General features: G+C 45.9%; 1 protein-coding gene across 1 annotated transcript in view; it reads left to right on the top strand.

Moving 5' to 3' along the window:
• Positions 1-16,359, top strand: part of LOC139405570 (regulator of G-protein signaling 22-like) — a 35,752-nt gene extending 19,393 nt beyond the window's left edge. Inside the window, exons 14-22 of the mRNA XM_071147981.1 lie at positions 1,255-1,427; positions 3,200-3,362; positions 3,827-3,991; positions 4,767-4,835; positions 5,161-5,322; positions 7,715-7,894; positions 10,057-10,317; positions 13,029-13,119; positions 16,232-16,359. Coding sequence (XP_071004082.1) covers positions 1,255-1,427; positions 3,200-3,362; positions 3,827-3,991; positions 4,767-4,835; positions 5,161-5,322; positions 7,715-7,894; positions 10,057-10,317; positions 13,029-13,119; positions 16,232-16,359 — 1,392 coding nt within the window. The remainder of the gene's footprint in view (positions 1-1,254; positions 1,428-3,199; positions 3,363-3,826; positions 3,992-4,766; positions 4,836-5,160; positions 5,323-7,714; positions 7,895-10,056; positions 10,318-13,028; positions 13,120-16,231) is intronic.
• Positions 16,360-16,621: the final 262 nt, after the last annotated feature.

Raw genomic sequence — 16,621 nt, 5'->3', positions numbered from 1 at the left:
ATCAAGTCCCCCCTGAAGTGCTGATCTAGGATCAAGTCTCCCCTGTCCCCCTGAAGTGGTGATCTAGGATCAAGTCCCCCTGAAGTGCTGATCTAGGATCAAGTCCCCCCTGAAGTACTGATCTAGTATCAAGTCCCCCCTGAAGTGTTGATCTAGGATCAAGTCCCCCCTGAAGTGTTGATCTAGGATCAAGTCCCCCCTGAAGTGTTGATCTAGGATCAAGTCCCCCCTGAAGTACTGATCTAGGATCAAGTCCCCCCTGAAGTGCTGATCTAGGATCAAGTCCCCTCTGAAGTGCTGATCTAGGATCAAGTCCCCCCTGAAGTGCTGATCTAGGATCAAGTCCCCCCTGAAGTGCTGATCTAGGATCAAGTCCCCCCTGAAGTGCTGATCTAGGATCAAGTCCCCCCTGTCCCTCTGAAGTGCTGATCTAGGATCAAGTCCCCCCTGAAGTGTTGATCTAGGATCAAGTCCCCTCTGAAGTGCTGATCTAGGATCAAGTCCCCCCTGAAGTGCTGATCTAGGATCAAGTCCCCCCTGAAGTGCTGATCTAGGATCAAGTCCCCCCTGAAGTGTTGATCTAGGATCAAGTCCCCCCTGAAGTGTTGATCTAGGATCAAGTCCCCCCTGAAGTGCTGATCTAGGATCAAGTCCCCCCTGAAGTGTTGATCTAGGATCAAGTCCCCCCTGTCCCTCTGAAGTGCTGATCTAGGATCAAGTCCCCTCTGAAGTGCTGATCTAGGATCAAGTCCCCCCTGAAGTGTTGATCTAGGATCAAGTCCCCCCTGAAGTGCTGATCTAGGATCAAGTCCCCTCTGAAGTGCTGATCTAGGATCAAGTCCCCCCTGAAGTGTTGATCTAGGATCAAGTCCCCCCTGTCCCTCTGAAGTGCTGATCTAGGATCAAGTCCCCCCTGAAGTGTTGATCTAGGATCAAGTCCCCCCTGAAGTGTTGATCTAGGATCAAGTCCCCCCTGAAGTGTTGATCTAGGATCAAGTCCCCCCTGAAGTGTTGATCTAGGATCAAGTCCCCCCTGAAGTGTTGATCTGAAAGACAAAACTGATCATAGATGAAGCACTTCTACTCCGAGAAGCTTTTCACATATGGGCCGAGATCTCTAGTAAGGATTTGGGGGATTCTCAGTTGTATTTCCTTGATTCCTCGCATCCTATCTCCTCACAACCTTCAGAAGGAAGTGAGGAGGGTTTAGTACAATTTGAGATTCTCTCTCTCCTCTCTCTCTCCCTCTCTCAGCATGCTGTGGCCCAGGCCTGCAGGCCCCCTCCTCCACCACTAGAGGTCGCCAGGTCTCCAGCTATGTGGTCTGCCGTCCCAGAGAGGTACAGAGGGTACAGGTTGGGCTCTCTGCTAGGACACCGCACGGAGCTACAACACTTCACATCCTTCCTACAGGACAACACCGCCAGGTGAAACTCTAGTTCTATACACTTCACATCCTTCCTACAGGACAACACCGCCAGGTGAAACTCTAGCTCTATATACTTCACATCCTTCCTACAGGACAACACAGCCAGGTGAAACTCTAGCTCTATACACTTCACATCCTTCCTACAGGACAACACCGCCAGGTGAAACTCTAGTTCTATATACTTCACATCCTTCCTACAGGACAACACCGCCAGGTGAAACTCTAGTTCTATACACTTCACATCCTTCCTACAGGACAACAGGGCCAGGTGAAACTCTAGTTCTATACACTTCACATCCTTCCTACAGGACAACACCGCCAGGTGAAACTCTAGATCTATACACTTCACATCCTTCCTACAGGACAACACCGCCAGGTGAAACTCTAGCTCTATACACTTCACATCCTTCCTACAGGACAACACCGCCAGGTGAAACTCTAGCTCTATACACTTCACATCCTTCCTACAGGACAACACCGCCAGGTGAAACTCTAGCTCTATACACTTCACATCCTTCCTACAGGACATCACCGCCAGGTGAAACTCTAGCTGTAGATACAGCAGGCTTATTTTACATGACATACGCTATGTGTGGCCAGGTGACCACAACACCATGCTGATTGTTAGACGTGACCTTTCTGTCATAAACACACCTTCTATCAAACAAGTGTTGTGTTTATCTATAGGGACCAAATCATTATTCCTGGTCATGTCAGTAAAAACTAAATGATCCTAATGATCTATAGCTCAATGATCTATACCTCAATGATCTCTACCACAATGATCTATACCTCAATGATCCTAATATCTCTACCTCAATGATCCTAATAGCTCTACCTCAATGATCTATACCTCAATGATCTCTACCTCAATGATCTCTACCTCAATGATCTATACCACAATGATCTCTACCTCAATGATCTATACCTCAATGATCTCTATCTCAATGATCTCTACCGCAATGATCTCTACCTCAATGATCTCTACCTCAATGATCTCTACCTCAATGATTTCTACCTCAATGATCCTAATATCTCTACCTCAATGATCTCTACCTCAATGATCTATATCTTAAGGATCCTAATGATCTATACCTCAATGATCTCTACCTCAATGATCCTAATGACCTATACCTCAATGATCCTAAATGATCTCTGCCTCAATTATCTCTACCTCAATGATCCCAATGAGCTCTACCTCAATGATCCTAATGAGCTTTACCTCAATGATCCTAATGATCTATACCTCAATGATCTTATACCTCAAAGATCCTAATGATCTATACCTCAATGATGTATACCTCAATGATCCTAATGATCTCTACCTCAATGATCCTAATGATCTCTACCTCAATGATCCTAATGATCTCTACCTCAATGATCTATACCTCAATGATCTATACCTCAATGATCCTAATGATCTCTACTTCAATGGTCTCTACCTCAATGATCCTAATATACCTATACCTCAATGATCTTATACCTCAAAGATCCTAATGATCTATACCTCAATGATGTATACCTCAATGATCCTAATGATCTCTATCTCAATGATCTATACCTCAATGATTTATACCTCAATAATCCCAATGATCTATACTTCAATTATCTATACTTCAATGATCTCTACCTCAATGATCTATTCCTCAATGATCCTGATGATCTATAGCTCAATGATCCTAATGATCTCTACCTCAATGATCCTAATGACCTATTGCTCAGTTGTCAATGATGTGTATAGTTCTGACGTGTGTGTGTGTGTGTCTACAGTATACACCTGGCTTGCTGGCAGGACATAGAGAATTACAGGAGAATCCCCCATAAAGACAAGGCCCAGAGAGAGGACAAGTCCAGACTCATTAAGGACAAATACCTCAATAGGAAATACATCTTTGGGCCTGACAGTCCTGCCACCAGACAACAACAGGAGGAGGTAATGCCACAGTCTCTTCTGTGATGGTGTGTGTGTTTTTGTGTCTGTCTGTGTCTGTCTGTGTGTCTGTCTGTGTGTGTGTGTGTGTGTGTGCCTGTGTGTTTTTGTGCGTGTCTGTGTGTGTGTGTGCCTGTGTGTTTTTGTGCGTGTCTGTCTGTGTGTGTGTGTGTGTGTGTGCCTGTGTGTTTTTGTGCGTGTCTGTGTGTGTGTGTCCTTCTCTTCATGACCGTCTGTGTGTCTGTCTGTGTGTGTGTGTATATGTGTGTTTCTCCTCTTGGTGATGCGTCTGGCTGGTGGCTGGGGGAGACTGCTTCATGACCGTGTGTGTGTGTGTGTGTGTGTGTGTGTGTGTGTTTCTCCTCTAGGTGATGCGTCTGGCTGGTGGCTGGGGAGACTGCTTCATGACCGTGTGTGTGTGTGTGTGTGTGTGTCTGTGTGTGTGTGTGTGTGTGTTTCTCCTCTAGGTGATGCGTCTGGCTGGTGGCTGGGGGAGACTGCTCCATGACCGTCTGTGTGCTCCTGTCCTGGTGGACATTCAGAGCATCACCAGGAACAACATAGAAACAAGATGGCTGCCTGTCTTCCTGACGACGCCGGAGTTCAATGAGAGACAGCAGCAGAGAGTCAGGGTAAGAGTCCAGGGTCTCATCTAGCCAGCTCTCCATCTGCTTGTATCAGGGGGATTACAACCTGACCCTACAAGGTCCGGACTACTGACCGATCAACTGGCTTCTAGGTCTAAATCAGTCCCTGATTAGAGGGGAACTGGCTTCTAGGTCTAAATCAGTCCCTGATTAGAGGGGAACTGGCTTCCTGGTCTAAATCAGTCCCTGATTAGAGGGGATCTGGCTTCCAGATATCAAGATACATATCTATATGTTATATGGCCTTCTAACTGTTGAATGCTATGTGTACAGTATAGCTACGGCCCTAAGCTAGGCTAGGTACTGTAGAGGCATCAGCTCTGCCATGTGAAACCTCTGTACATTACCTCATCAAGAGACAGAGAGAGACAGAGAGAGACAGAGAGAGACAGAGAGAGACAGAGAGACAGAGAGAGACAGAGAGACAGAGAGAGACAGAGAGAGACAGAGAGAGACAGAGAGAGACAGAGAGAGACAGAGAGAGAGAGAGAGAGAGAGAGAAAGACAGAGAGAGAGAGACAGAGAGAGAGAGACAGAGAGAGAGAGACAGAGAGAGAGACGGAGAGAGATGGAGAGAGAGAGACAGAGAGAGACGGAGAGAGATGGAGAGAGAGAGACAGACAGACACAGACAGAGAGAGAGAGAGAGAGACAGAGAGAGAGAGACAGAGAGAGAGAGGTGTAGATACTGCAGAGGACCAGAGGTGTCTTGCTGAAGTCTCTGTCCAGCCGTACTGTGTTTCTGACTGCTGCTCTTTCAGCCTCGGGGTGAAGACGGGGTGTCCGACCAGGTCTACCAGCGACACAGGAACAAGAGAGAGGTGTGGAAGGTGATCTCTGGTCCTCTGTCAATCTTTTGAACGTCATAGAGCAACGCTGGGAAAACTTTTTTTTTGTCTCGAGGTCCACATCGGGATTATCGGACAGATTGTATTTAGGAACCAATTTTGTTTGTCAAAATCTATTTTGGCGTGTCAGAAAAATATATAGGTCCATTATAATTTATTCTAGTTTTCTAAAATGTTGCCCATCCATGGATCTAGAACATCATGTCTGTAGACTTCTATGACCAATGTTGTTCCTCTCTGAGTTGTTCCTCACCTTAAAGCCTCCCGGCTGTATGTTCCTGCGTGTTTAACCGCTCCTCTCCTGCAGCAGGTCAAGGGGACGTGGATGACCTCTGCAGGGGAGATCCTGGCTGTCCGGAGGGCCCTGCTCAACCCCGTCACGTGTCATCAGTTCCGGCGCTTCGTCTCTCTGAAGGGAGACTTCCTGGAGAATGACGTCCTGTTCTGGCTGGAGGTCCAGAGGTATAAGGTAAGACTGAACCAAACCTTCTGTTCTGGCTGGAGGTCCAGCTGGTGCTGCTATCTCTGAGGTCTACACTGGGCCTTGGTAATCTGGTGCTGTTATCTCTGAGGTCTACACTGGGCCTTGGTAATCTGGTGCTGCTATCTCTGAGGTCTACACTGGGCCTTGGTAATCTGGTGCTGTTATCTCTGAGGTCTACACTGGGCCTTGGTAATCTGGTGCTGTTATCTCTGGGGTCTACACTGGGCCTTGGTAATCTGGTGCTGTTATCTCTGGGGTCTACACTGGGCCTTGGTAATCTGGTGCTGTTATCTCTGGGGTCTACACTGGGCCTTGGTAATCTGGTGCTGTTATCTCTGGGGTCTACACTGGGCCTTGGTAATCTGGTGCTGTTATCTCTGAGGTCTACACTGGGCCTTGGTAATCTGGTGCTGTTATCTCTGAGGTCTACACTGGGCCTTGGTAATCTGGTGCTGTTATCTCTGGGGTCTACACTGGGCCTTGGTAATCTGGTGCTGCTATTTCTGGGGTCTACACTGGGCCTTGGTAATCTGGTGCTGTTATCTCTGGGGTCTACACTGGGCCTTGGTAATCTGGTGCTGTTATCTCTGAGGTCTACACTGGGCCTTGGTAATCTGGTGCTGTTATCTCTGGGGTCTACACTGGGCCTTGGTAATCTGGTGCTGTTATCTCTGGGGTCTACACTGGGCCTTGGTAATCTGGTGCTGTTATCTCTTGGGTCTACACTGGGCCTTGGTAATCTGGTGCTGTTATCTCTGGGGTCTACACTAGGCCTTGGTAATCTGGTGCTGCTATCTCTGGGGTCTACACTGGGCCTTGGTAATCTGGTGCTGTTATCTCTGGGGTCTACACTGGGCCTTGGTAATCTGGTGCTGCTATCTCTGGGGTCTACACTGGGCCTTGGTAATCTGGTGCTGTTATCTCTGGGGTCTACACTGGGCCTTGGTAATCTGGTGCTGTTATCTCTGGGGTCTACACTGGGCCTTGGTAATCTGGTGCTGCTATCTCTGGGGTCTACACTGGGCCTTGGTAATCTGGTGCTGCTATCTCTGGGGTCTACACTGGGCCTTGGTAATCTGGTGCTGTTATCTCTGGGGTCTACACTGGGCCTTGGTAATCTGGTGCTGCTATCTCTGGGGTCTACACTGGGCCTTGGTAATCTGGTGCTGTTATCTCTGGGGTCTACACTGGGCCTTGGTAATCTGGTGCTGTTATCTCTGGGGTCTACACTAGGCCTTGGTAATCTGGTGCTGTTATCTCTGGGGTCTACACTGGGCCTTGGTAATCTGGTGCTGTTATCTCTGGGGTCTACACTGGGCCTTGGTAATCTGGTGCTGTTATCTCTGGGGTCTACACTGGGCCTTGGTAATCTGGTGCTGTTATCTCTGGGGTCTACACTGGGCCTTGGTAATCTGGTGCTGCTATCTCTGGGGTCTACACTAGGCCTTGGTAATCTGGTATTGTTATTTCTGAGGTCTACACTGGGCCTTGGTAATCTGGTGCTGTTATCTCTGGGGTCTACACTGGGCCTTGGTAATCTGGTGCTGTTATCTCTGAGGTCTACACTAGGCCTTGGTAATCTGGTGCTGCTATCTCTGGGGTCTACACTGGGCCTTGGTAATCTGATGCTGTTATCTCTGAGGTCTACACTGGGCCTTGGTAATCTGGTGCTGTTATCTCTGGGGTCTACACTGGGCCTTGGTAATCTGGTGCTGTTATCTCTGGGGTCTACACTGGGCCTTGGTAATCTTCTTGAATGAATAATAGATCTGTCCCCCCATGCCATCTCTCCCTCTCCCCCCATACCATCCCTCCCTCCCTCCCTCCCTCTCCCCCATACCATCCCTCCCTCCCTCCCTCCCTCTCCCCCCATACCATCCCTCCCTCCCTCCCTCTCCCCCCATACCATCCCTCTCTCTCCCTCCCTCCATCCGTCTCTCCCTCTCCCCCCATGCCATCCCTCCCTTTCCCTCCATTCCCCCCCGATACCATCCCTCCCTCCCTCCCCCCATGCCCCCCCATGCCATCCCTCCCTCCACCCCATGTCATCCCTCCCTCCCCCCATGTCATCCCTCCCCCCCATGCCATCCCTCCCTCCCCCATGTCATCCCTGCCCCCCATGCCATCCCTCCCTCCCCCCATGTCATCCCTGCCCCCCATGTCATCCCTGCCCCCCATGCCATCCCTCCCTCCCCCCATGTCATCCCTCCCTCCCCCCATGTCATCCCTCCCCCCATGCCATCCCTCCCTCCCCCCATGCCATCATTCCCCCTCCCCCCATTCCATCCCCCCCATGCCATGCCACCCCCCCATTCCATCCCTCCCCCATCCATCCCTCCCTCTCCCCCCCATTTCATCCCTCCCTCTCTCCCATTAGGATCTGTGTCATTCCCACTGTGTGGAGGCTGTAGTCCAGGACAAGGTGTCCACCATCATCAGCTGTTTCATCCAGTCCTCCGTCCCCCCAACCCTGCAGATAGACATCCCCCAAGAGCAGGCAACACACATCCTGGAGAGGAGGGGGGAGATGGGGCCCTACGTCTTCAGAGAGGCTCAGGTACACAGACAGACAGACAGCCCTGCAGATAGACATCCCCCCAGAGCAGGCAACACACATCCTGGAGAGGAGGGGGGAGATGGGGCCCTACGTCTTCAGAGAGGCTCAGGTACACACAGACAGACAGACAGACAGACAGACAGACAGACAGACAGACATGGAGAGAGGGAGACAGACAGACATACAGACAGACAGACAGACAGACAGTGATATACAGTGCCTTGCGAAAGTATTCGGCCCCCTTGAACTTTGCGACCTTTTGCCACATTTCAGGCTTCAAACATAAAGATATAAAGCTGTATTTTTTTGTGAAGAATCAACAACAAGTGGGACCCAATCATGAAGTGGAACGACATTTATTGGATATTTCTAACTTTTTTAACAAATCAAAAACTGAAAAATTGGGCGGGAAAAATTATTCAGCCCCTTTACTTTCAGTGCAGCAAACTCTCTCCAGAAGTTCAGTGAGGATCTCTGAATGATCCAATGTTGACCTAAATGACTAATGATGATAAATACAATCCACCTGTGTGTAATCAAGTCTCCGTATAAATGCACCTGCACTGTGATAGTCTCAGAGGTCCGTTAAAAGCGCAGAGAGCATCATGAAGAACAAGGAACACACCAGGCAGGTCCGAGATACTGTTGTGAAGAAGTTTAAAGCCGGATTTGGATACAAAAAGATTTCCCAAGCTTTAAACATCCCAAGGAGCACTGTGCAAACGATAATATTGAAATGGAAGGAGTGTCAGACCACTGCAAATCTACCAAGACCTGGCCGTCCCTCTAAACTTTCAGCTCATACAAGGAGAAGACTGATCAGAGATGCAGCCAAGAGGCCCATGATCACTCTGAATGAACTGCAGAGATCTACAGCTGAGGTGGGAGACTCTGTCCATAGGACAACAATCAGTCGTATATTGCACAAATCTGGCCTTTATGGAAGAGTGGCAAGAAGAAAGCCATTTCTTAAAGATATCCATAAAAAGTGTTGTTTAAAGTTTGCCACAAGCCACCTGGGAGACACACCAAACATGTGGAAGAAGGTGCTCTGGTCAGATGAAACCAAAATTGAACTTTTTGGCAACAATGCAAAATTTTATGTTTGGCGTAAAAGCAACACAGCTGAACACACCATCCCCACTGTCAAACATGGTGGTGGCAGCATCATGGTTTGGGCCTGCTTTTCTTCAGCAGGGACAGGGAAGATGGTTAAAATTGATGGGAAGATGGATGGAGCCAAATACAGGACCATTCTGGAGGAAAACCTGATGGAGTCTGCAAAAGACTTGAGACTGGGACGGAGATTTGTCTTCCAACAAGACAATGATCCAAAACATAAATCAAAATCTACAATGGAATGGTTCAAAAATAAACATATCCAGGTGTTAGAATGGCCAAGTCAAAGTCCAGACCTGAATCCAATCGAGAATCTGTGGAAAGAACTGAAAACTGCTGTTCACAAATGCTCTCCATCCAACCTCACTGAGCTCGAGCTGTTTTGCAAGGAGGAACGGGAAAAAATGTCAGTCTCTCGATGTGCAAAACTGATAGAGACATACCCCAAGCGACTTACAGCTGTAATCGCAGCAAAAGGTGGCGCTACAAAGTATTAAATTAAGGGGGCTGAATAATTTTGCACGCCCAATTTTTCAGTTTTTGATTTGTTAAAAAAGTTTGAAATATCCAATAAATGTCGTTCCACTTCATGATTGTGTCCAACTTGTTGTTGATTCTTCACAAAAAAAATACAGTTTTATATCTTTATGTTTGAAGCCTGAAATGTGGCAAAAGGTCGCAAAGTTCAAGGGGGCCGAATACTTTCGCAAGGCTGGGTGTACCAAACATTCCTCTTTCCATGACACACACTGACCAGGTGAATCCAGGTGTGCCATTCAGAGAGTTGAAGGGGAAAGACAAAAGACTGACGTGCCTTTGAAATGGGTTTGGTAGTAGGTGTCAGGAGCACCAGTTTGAATGTATCAAGAACTTCCTGTGTGTATCAAGAATGGTCCACCACTCAAACGACATCCAGCCAACTTGACACGGTATGAAGCATTGGGCCAGCACTCTCTCTCTGTCTCTCTCTCTCTCTGTCTCTCTGTTTCTGTCTTTCTCTCTGTCTCTCTCTGTTTCTCTCTCTCTCTCTCTCTGTGTAGTAGATGTGTGTGTTCAGTGAGCTACTGAAGCTGTGGCCAGAGTTCCTGTCGTTCAGCAGCGGTGTGCAGGAGGAGGAGGTGTTGCCGCTGTTGCAGAACAGCGTGAACAAACAGAGTGCTAAACTGCAGCGTCTCAGGAGGCGAGAGGAGGAAAAGGAAGTGGAGAGGAGAGCCCAGGAGGAAGTGGAGAGGTTTCCAGAGGAGCATGAGGAGAAACACAAAGGACTACAGGAGAGCAGAGAGCTGCTTTACCCTAGTCAACAGGTAAACACCTCTTGGTCCTATTCTCTAACTACATGTCTCTTCTATAACAGTTGTCTTGGTCCTATTCTCTAACTACATGTCTCTTCTATAACAGTTGTCTTGGTCCTATTCTCTAACTACATGTCTCTATAACAGTTGTCTTGGTCCTATTCTCTAACTACATGTCTCTATAACAGCTGTCTTGGTCCTAATCTAACTACATGTCTCTTCTATAACAGTTGTCTTGGTCCTAATCTAACTACATGTCTCTATAACAGTTGTCTTGGTCCTATTCTAACTACATGTCTCTTCTATAACAGTTGTCTTGGTCATATTCTAACTACATGTCTCTATAACAGTTGTCTTGGTCCTAATCTAACTACATGTCTCTATAACAGTTGTCTTGGTACTATTCTCTAACTACATGTCTCTATAACAGTTGTCTTGGTCCTATTCTCTAACTACATGTCTCTATAACAGTTGTCTTGTTCCTAATCTCTAACTACATGTCTCTATAACAGTTGTCTTGTTCCTAATCTCTAACTACATGTCTCTATAACAGTTGTCTTGTTCCTAATCTCTAACTACATGTCTCTATAACAGTTGTCTTGGTCCTAATCTAACTACATGTCTCTATAACAGTTGTCTTGGTCCTATTCTCTAACTACATGTCTCTATAACAGTTGTCTTGTTCCTAATCTCTAACTACATGTCTCTATAACAGTTTTCTTGGTCCTAATCTAACTACATGTCTCTATAACAGTTGTCTTGGTCCTATTCTAACTACATGTCTCTATTACAGTTGTCTTGGTCCTATTCTAACTACATGTCTCTTCTATAACAGTTGTCTTGGTCCTATTCTAACTACATGTCTCTATTACAGTTGTCTTGGTCCTATTCTAACTACATGTCTCTATAACAGTTTTCTTGGTCCTAATCTAACTACATGTCTCTTCTATAACAGTTGTCTTGGTCCTATTCTAACTACATGTCTCTATTACAGTTGTCTTGGTCCTCTTCTAACTACATGTCTCTATAACAGTTGTCTTGGTCCTATTCTCTAACTACATGTCTCTATAACAGTTGTCTTGGTCCTATTCTCTAACTACATGTCTCTATAACAGCTGTCTTGGTCCTAATCTAACTACATGTCTCTTCTATAACAGTTGTCTTGGTCCTATTCTAACTACATGTCTCTTCTATAACAGTTGTCTTGGTCATATTCTAACTACATGTCTCTATAACAGTTGTCTTGGTCCTAATCTAACTACATGTCTCTATAACAGTTGTCTTGGTACTATTCTCTAACTACATGTCTCTATAACAGTTGTCTTGTTCCTAATCTCTAACTACATGTCTCTATAACAGTTGTCTTGTTCCTAATCTCTAACTACATGTCTCTATAACAGTTGTCTTGTTCCTAATCTCTAACTACATGTCTCTATAACAGTTTTCTTGGTCCTAATCTAACTACATGTCTCTATAACAGTTGTCTTGGTCCTATTCTAACTACATGTCTCTATTACAGTTGTCTTGGTCCTATTCTAACTACATGTCTCTTCTATAACAGTTGTCTTGGTCCTATTCTAACTACATGTCTCTATTACAGTTGTCTTGGTCCTATTCTAACTACATGTCTCTATTACAGTTGTCTTGGTCCTATTCTAACTACATGTCTCTATAACAGTTTTCTTGGTCCTAATCTAACTACATGTCTCTTCTATAACAGTTGTCTTGGTCCTATTCTAACTACATGTCTCTATAACAGTTGTCTTGGTCCTATTCTCTAACTACATGTCTCTATAACAGTTGTCTTGGTCCTATTCTCTAACTACATGTCTCTATAACAGCTGTCTTGGTCCTAATCTAACTACATGTCTCTTCTATAACAGTTGTCTTGGTCCTATTCTAACTACATGTCTCTTCTATAACAGTTGTCTTGGTCATATTCTAACTACATGTCTCTACAACAGTTGTCTTGGTCCTAATCTAACTACATGTCTCTATAACAGTTGTCTTGGTACTATTATCTAACTACATGTCTCTATAACAGTTGTCTTGTTCCTAATCTCTAACTACATGTCTCTATAACAGTTGTCTTGTTCCTAATCTCTAACTACATGTCTCTATAACAGTTGTCTTGTTCCTAATCTCTAACTACATGTCTCTATAAGAGTTTTCTTGGTCCTAATCTAACTACATGTCTCTATAACAGTTGTCTTGGTCCTATTCTAACTACATGTCTCTATTACAGTTGTCTTGGTCCTATTCTAACTACATGTCTCTTCTATAACAGTTGTCTTGGTCCTATTCTAACTACATGTCTCTATTACAGTTGTCTTGGTCCTATTCTAACTACATGTCTCTATAACAGTTGTCTTGGTCCTATTCTCTAACTACATGTCTCTATTACAGTTGTCTTGGTCCTATTCTAACTACATGTCTCTATTACAGTTGTCTTGGTCCTATTCTAACTACATGTCTCTATAACAGTTGTCTTGGTCCTATTCTAACTACATGTCTCTATAACAGTTTTCTTGGTCCTATTCTCTAACTACATGTCTCTATTACAGTTGTCTTGGTCCTATTCTAACTACATGTCTCTATAACAGTTGTCTTGGTCCTATTCTAACTACATGTCTCTATTACAGTTGTCTTGGTCCTATTCTAACTACATGTCTCTTCTATAACAGTTGTCTTGGTCCTATTCTAACTACATGTCTCTATAACAGTTGTCTTGGTCCTACTCTAAATACATGGTCGCCCTGGAGAGAGAGGAGGTGCTGCTGAGGAGACAGGAACTCACCTCCTCCACTGGGACAGGTAGGTCTGGTCCTCTCTACAGTATAGTACAGTCTGGTCCTCTCTACAGTATATTACAGTCTGGTCCTCTCTACAGTATATTACAGTCTGGTCCTCTCTACAGTATATTACAGTCTGGTCCTCTCTACAGTATATTACAGTCTGGTCCTCTCTACAGTATATTACAGTACAGTCTGGTCCTCTCTACAGTATATTACAGTCTGGTCCTCTCTACAGTATAGTACAGTCTGGTCCTCTCTACAGTATATTACAGTCTGGTCCTCTCTACAGTATATTACAGTCTGGTCCTCTCTACAGTATATTACAGTATGGTCCTCTCTACAGTATATTACAGTCTGGTCCTCTCTACAGTATATTACAGTCTGGTCCTCTCTACAGTATATTACAGTCTGGTCCTCTCTACAGTCTATTACAGTCTGGTCCTCTCTACAGTATATTACAGTCTGGTCCTCTCTACAGTATATTACAGTCTGGTCCTCTCTACAGTATATTACAGTCTGGTCCTCTCTACAATACAGGATAGTCTGGTCCTCTCTACAATACAGGATAGTCTGGTCCTCTCTACAATACAGGACAGTCTGGTCCTCTCTACAGTATATTACAGTCTGGTCCTCTCTACAGTATATTACAGTCTGGTCCTCTCTACAGTATATTACAGTCTGGTCCTCTCTACAGTATAGTACAGTCTGGTCCTCTCTACAGTATATTACAGCTATGGCCCATTAACAGATGGATCTCTACAGCACTAGACAGGTTCCCCAGTGTGTCTGTTGTTAATGCGCGGTAGTTTGTCCGTTAGCTGTATCCATCTCAGACCTTGTGGCTGTAGTAATGATCTAAGACCTTGTGGCTGTAATAATGATCTCAGACCTGTCTACATAGAAACATGGACCTTCTGTCTACATATAAACATGGACCTTCTGTCTACATAGAAACATGGACCTTCTGTCTACATAGAAATGTGGACCTTCTGTCTACATAGAAACGTGGACCTTCCGCCTACATAGAAACGTGGACCTTCTGTCTACATATGGACCTTCTGTCTACATAAAAACATGGACCTTCTGTCTACATATGGACCTCCTGTCTACATAGAAACGTGGACCTTCTGTCTACATAGACACATGGACCTTCTGTCTACATGTGGACCTTCTGTCTACATATGGACCTCCTGTCTACATGTGGACCTTCTGTCTACATATGGACCTTCTGTCTACATAGAAACGTGGACCTTCTGTCTACATAGAAACATGGACCTTCTGTCTACATAGAAACGTGGACCTTCTGTCTACATATGGACCTTCTGTCTACATATGGACCTTCTGTCTACATAGAAACATGGACCTTCTGTCTACATAGAAACATCGACCTTCTGTCTACATAGAAACATGGACCTCCTGTCTACATAGAAACATGGACCTTCTGTCTACATAGAAACAAGGGCCCTTTGTCTACATAGAAACATGGACCTTCTGTCTACATAGAAACATGGACCTTCTGTCTACATAGAAACGTGGACCTTCTGTCTACATAGAAACGTGGACCTTCTGTCTACATAGAAACGTGGACCTTCCGTCTACATAGAAACATGGACCTTCTGTCTACATAAAAACATGGACCTTCTGTCTACATATGGACCTCCTGTCTACATAGAAACGTGGACCTTCTGTCTACATAGACACATGGACCTTCTGTCTACATATGGACCTCCTGTCTACATAGAAACGTGGACCTTCTGTCTACATATGGACCTCCTGTCTACATAGAAACGTGGACCTCCTGTCTACATAGAAACGTGGACCTTCTGTCTACATAGAAACATGGACCTTCTGTCTACATAGAAACGTGGACCTTCTGTCTACATAGAAACGTGGACCTTCTGTCTACATAGAAACGTGGACCTTCTGTCTACATAGAAACATGGACCTTCTGTCTACATAGAAACATGGACCTTCTGTCTACATAGAAACATGGACCTTCTGTCTACATAGAAACATTGACCTTCTGTCTACATAGAAACATGGACCTTCTATCTACATATGGACCTCCTGTCTACATAGAAACGTGGACCTTCTGTCTACATAGAAACATGGACCTTCTGTCTACATAGAAACGTGGACCTTCTGTCTACATATGGACCTTCTGTCTACATAGAAACGTGGACCTTCTGTCTACATAGAAACGTGGACCTTCTGTCTACATAGAAACATGGACCTTCTGTCTACATAGAAACATGGACCTTCTGTCTACATAGAAACATTGACCTTCTGTCTACATAGAAACATGGACCTTCTATCTACATATGGACCTCCTGTCTACATAGAAACATGGAACTTCTGTCTCCATAGAAACATGGACCTCCTGTCTACATAGAAACATGGACCTCCTGTCTACATAGAAACATGGACCATCTGTATGTGGAGCTTTGAGACAAATCTCGTGATTCACAACGGAAAGCTAGCCAGGGCTCTGCTCCTGGTTCAGAAGTGTTTCTGTAGGAGGGGAAGATTCAGTCAGCGCTGTCTGTCCTCACATTGAAGAGTCAGTCAGCGCTGTCTGTCCTCACATTGAAGAGTCAGTCAGCGCTGTCTGTCCTCACATTGAAGAGTCAGTCAGCGCTGTCTGTCCTCACATTGAAGAGTCAGTCAGCGCTGTCTGTCCTCACATTGAAGAGTCAGTCAGCGCTTTCTGTCCTCACATTGAAGAGTCAGTCAGCGCTGTCTGTCCTCACATTAAACAGTCAGTCAGCGCTGTCTCTCCTCACATTGAAGAGTCAGTCAGCGCTGTCTGTCCTCACATTGAAGAGTCAGTCAGCGCTGTCTGTCCTCACATTGAAGAGTCAGTCAGCGCTGTCTGTCCTCACATTGAAGAGTCAGTCAGCTCTGTCTGTCCTCACATTGAAGAGTCAGTCAGCGCTGTCTGTCCTCACATTGAAGAGTCAGTCAGCGCTGTCTGTCCTCACATTGAAGAGTCAGTCAGCGCTGTCTGTCCTCACATTGAAGAGTCAGTCAGCGCTGTCTGTCCTCACATTGTAAAATCACACCTGTAGTTTGACTGACGGCGCTTAACGACCACAACAATAAGTCTACTCTCCTCCTCTCTTGTCCTCCAGACTCGTCCTCTGCCCACAGTCGGAAGTCAAAGGGCAGCAGACACTCCCGACAGAGCCAACACCAGACCCAGCAGAGCTCTAACGTCTCCCCCAGGACAGAGCCAACACCAGGCCCAGCAGAGCTCTAACGTCTCCCCCAGGACAGAGCCAACACCAGGCCCAGCAGAGCTCTAACGTCTCCCCCAGGACAGAGTCAACACCAGGCCCAACAGAGCTCTAACGTCTCCCCTAGGACAGAGCCAACACCAGACCCAGCAGAGCTCTATCGTCTCCCCCAGGACAGAGCCAACACCAGACCCAGCAGAGCTCTATCGTCTCCCCCAGGACAGAGCCAACACCAGACCCAGCAGAGCTCTATCGTCTCCCCCAGGACAGAGCCAACAACAGCCC

The sequence above is a fragment of the Oncorhynchus clarkii genome, chromosome 3 (assembly GCF_045791955.1).
Source record: "Oncorhynchus clarkii lewisi isolate Uvic-CL-2024 chromosome 3, UVic_Ocla_1.0, whole genome shotgun sequence".
NCBI classification, from domain to species: Eukaryota; Metazoa; Chordata; class Actinopteri; order Salmoniformes; family Salmonidae; genus Oncorhynchus; species Oncorhynchus clarkii.
The sequence above is the reverse complement of the archived record's forward strand: the minus strand, read 5'-3'. Positions and strand labels throughout refer to the sequence as shown.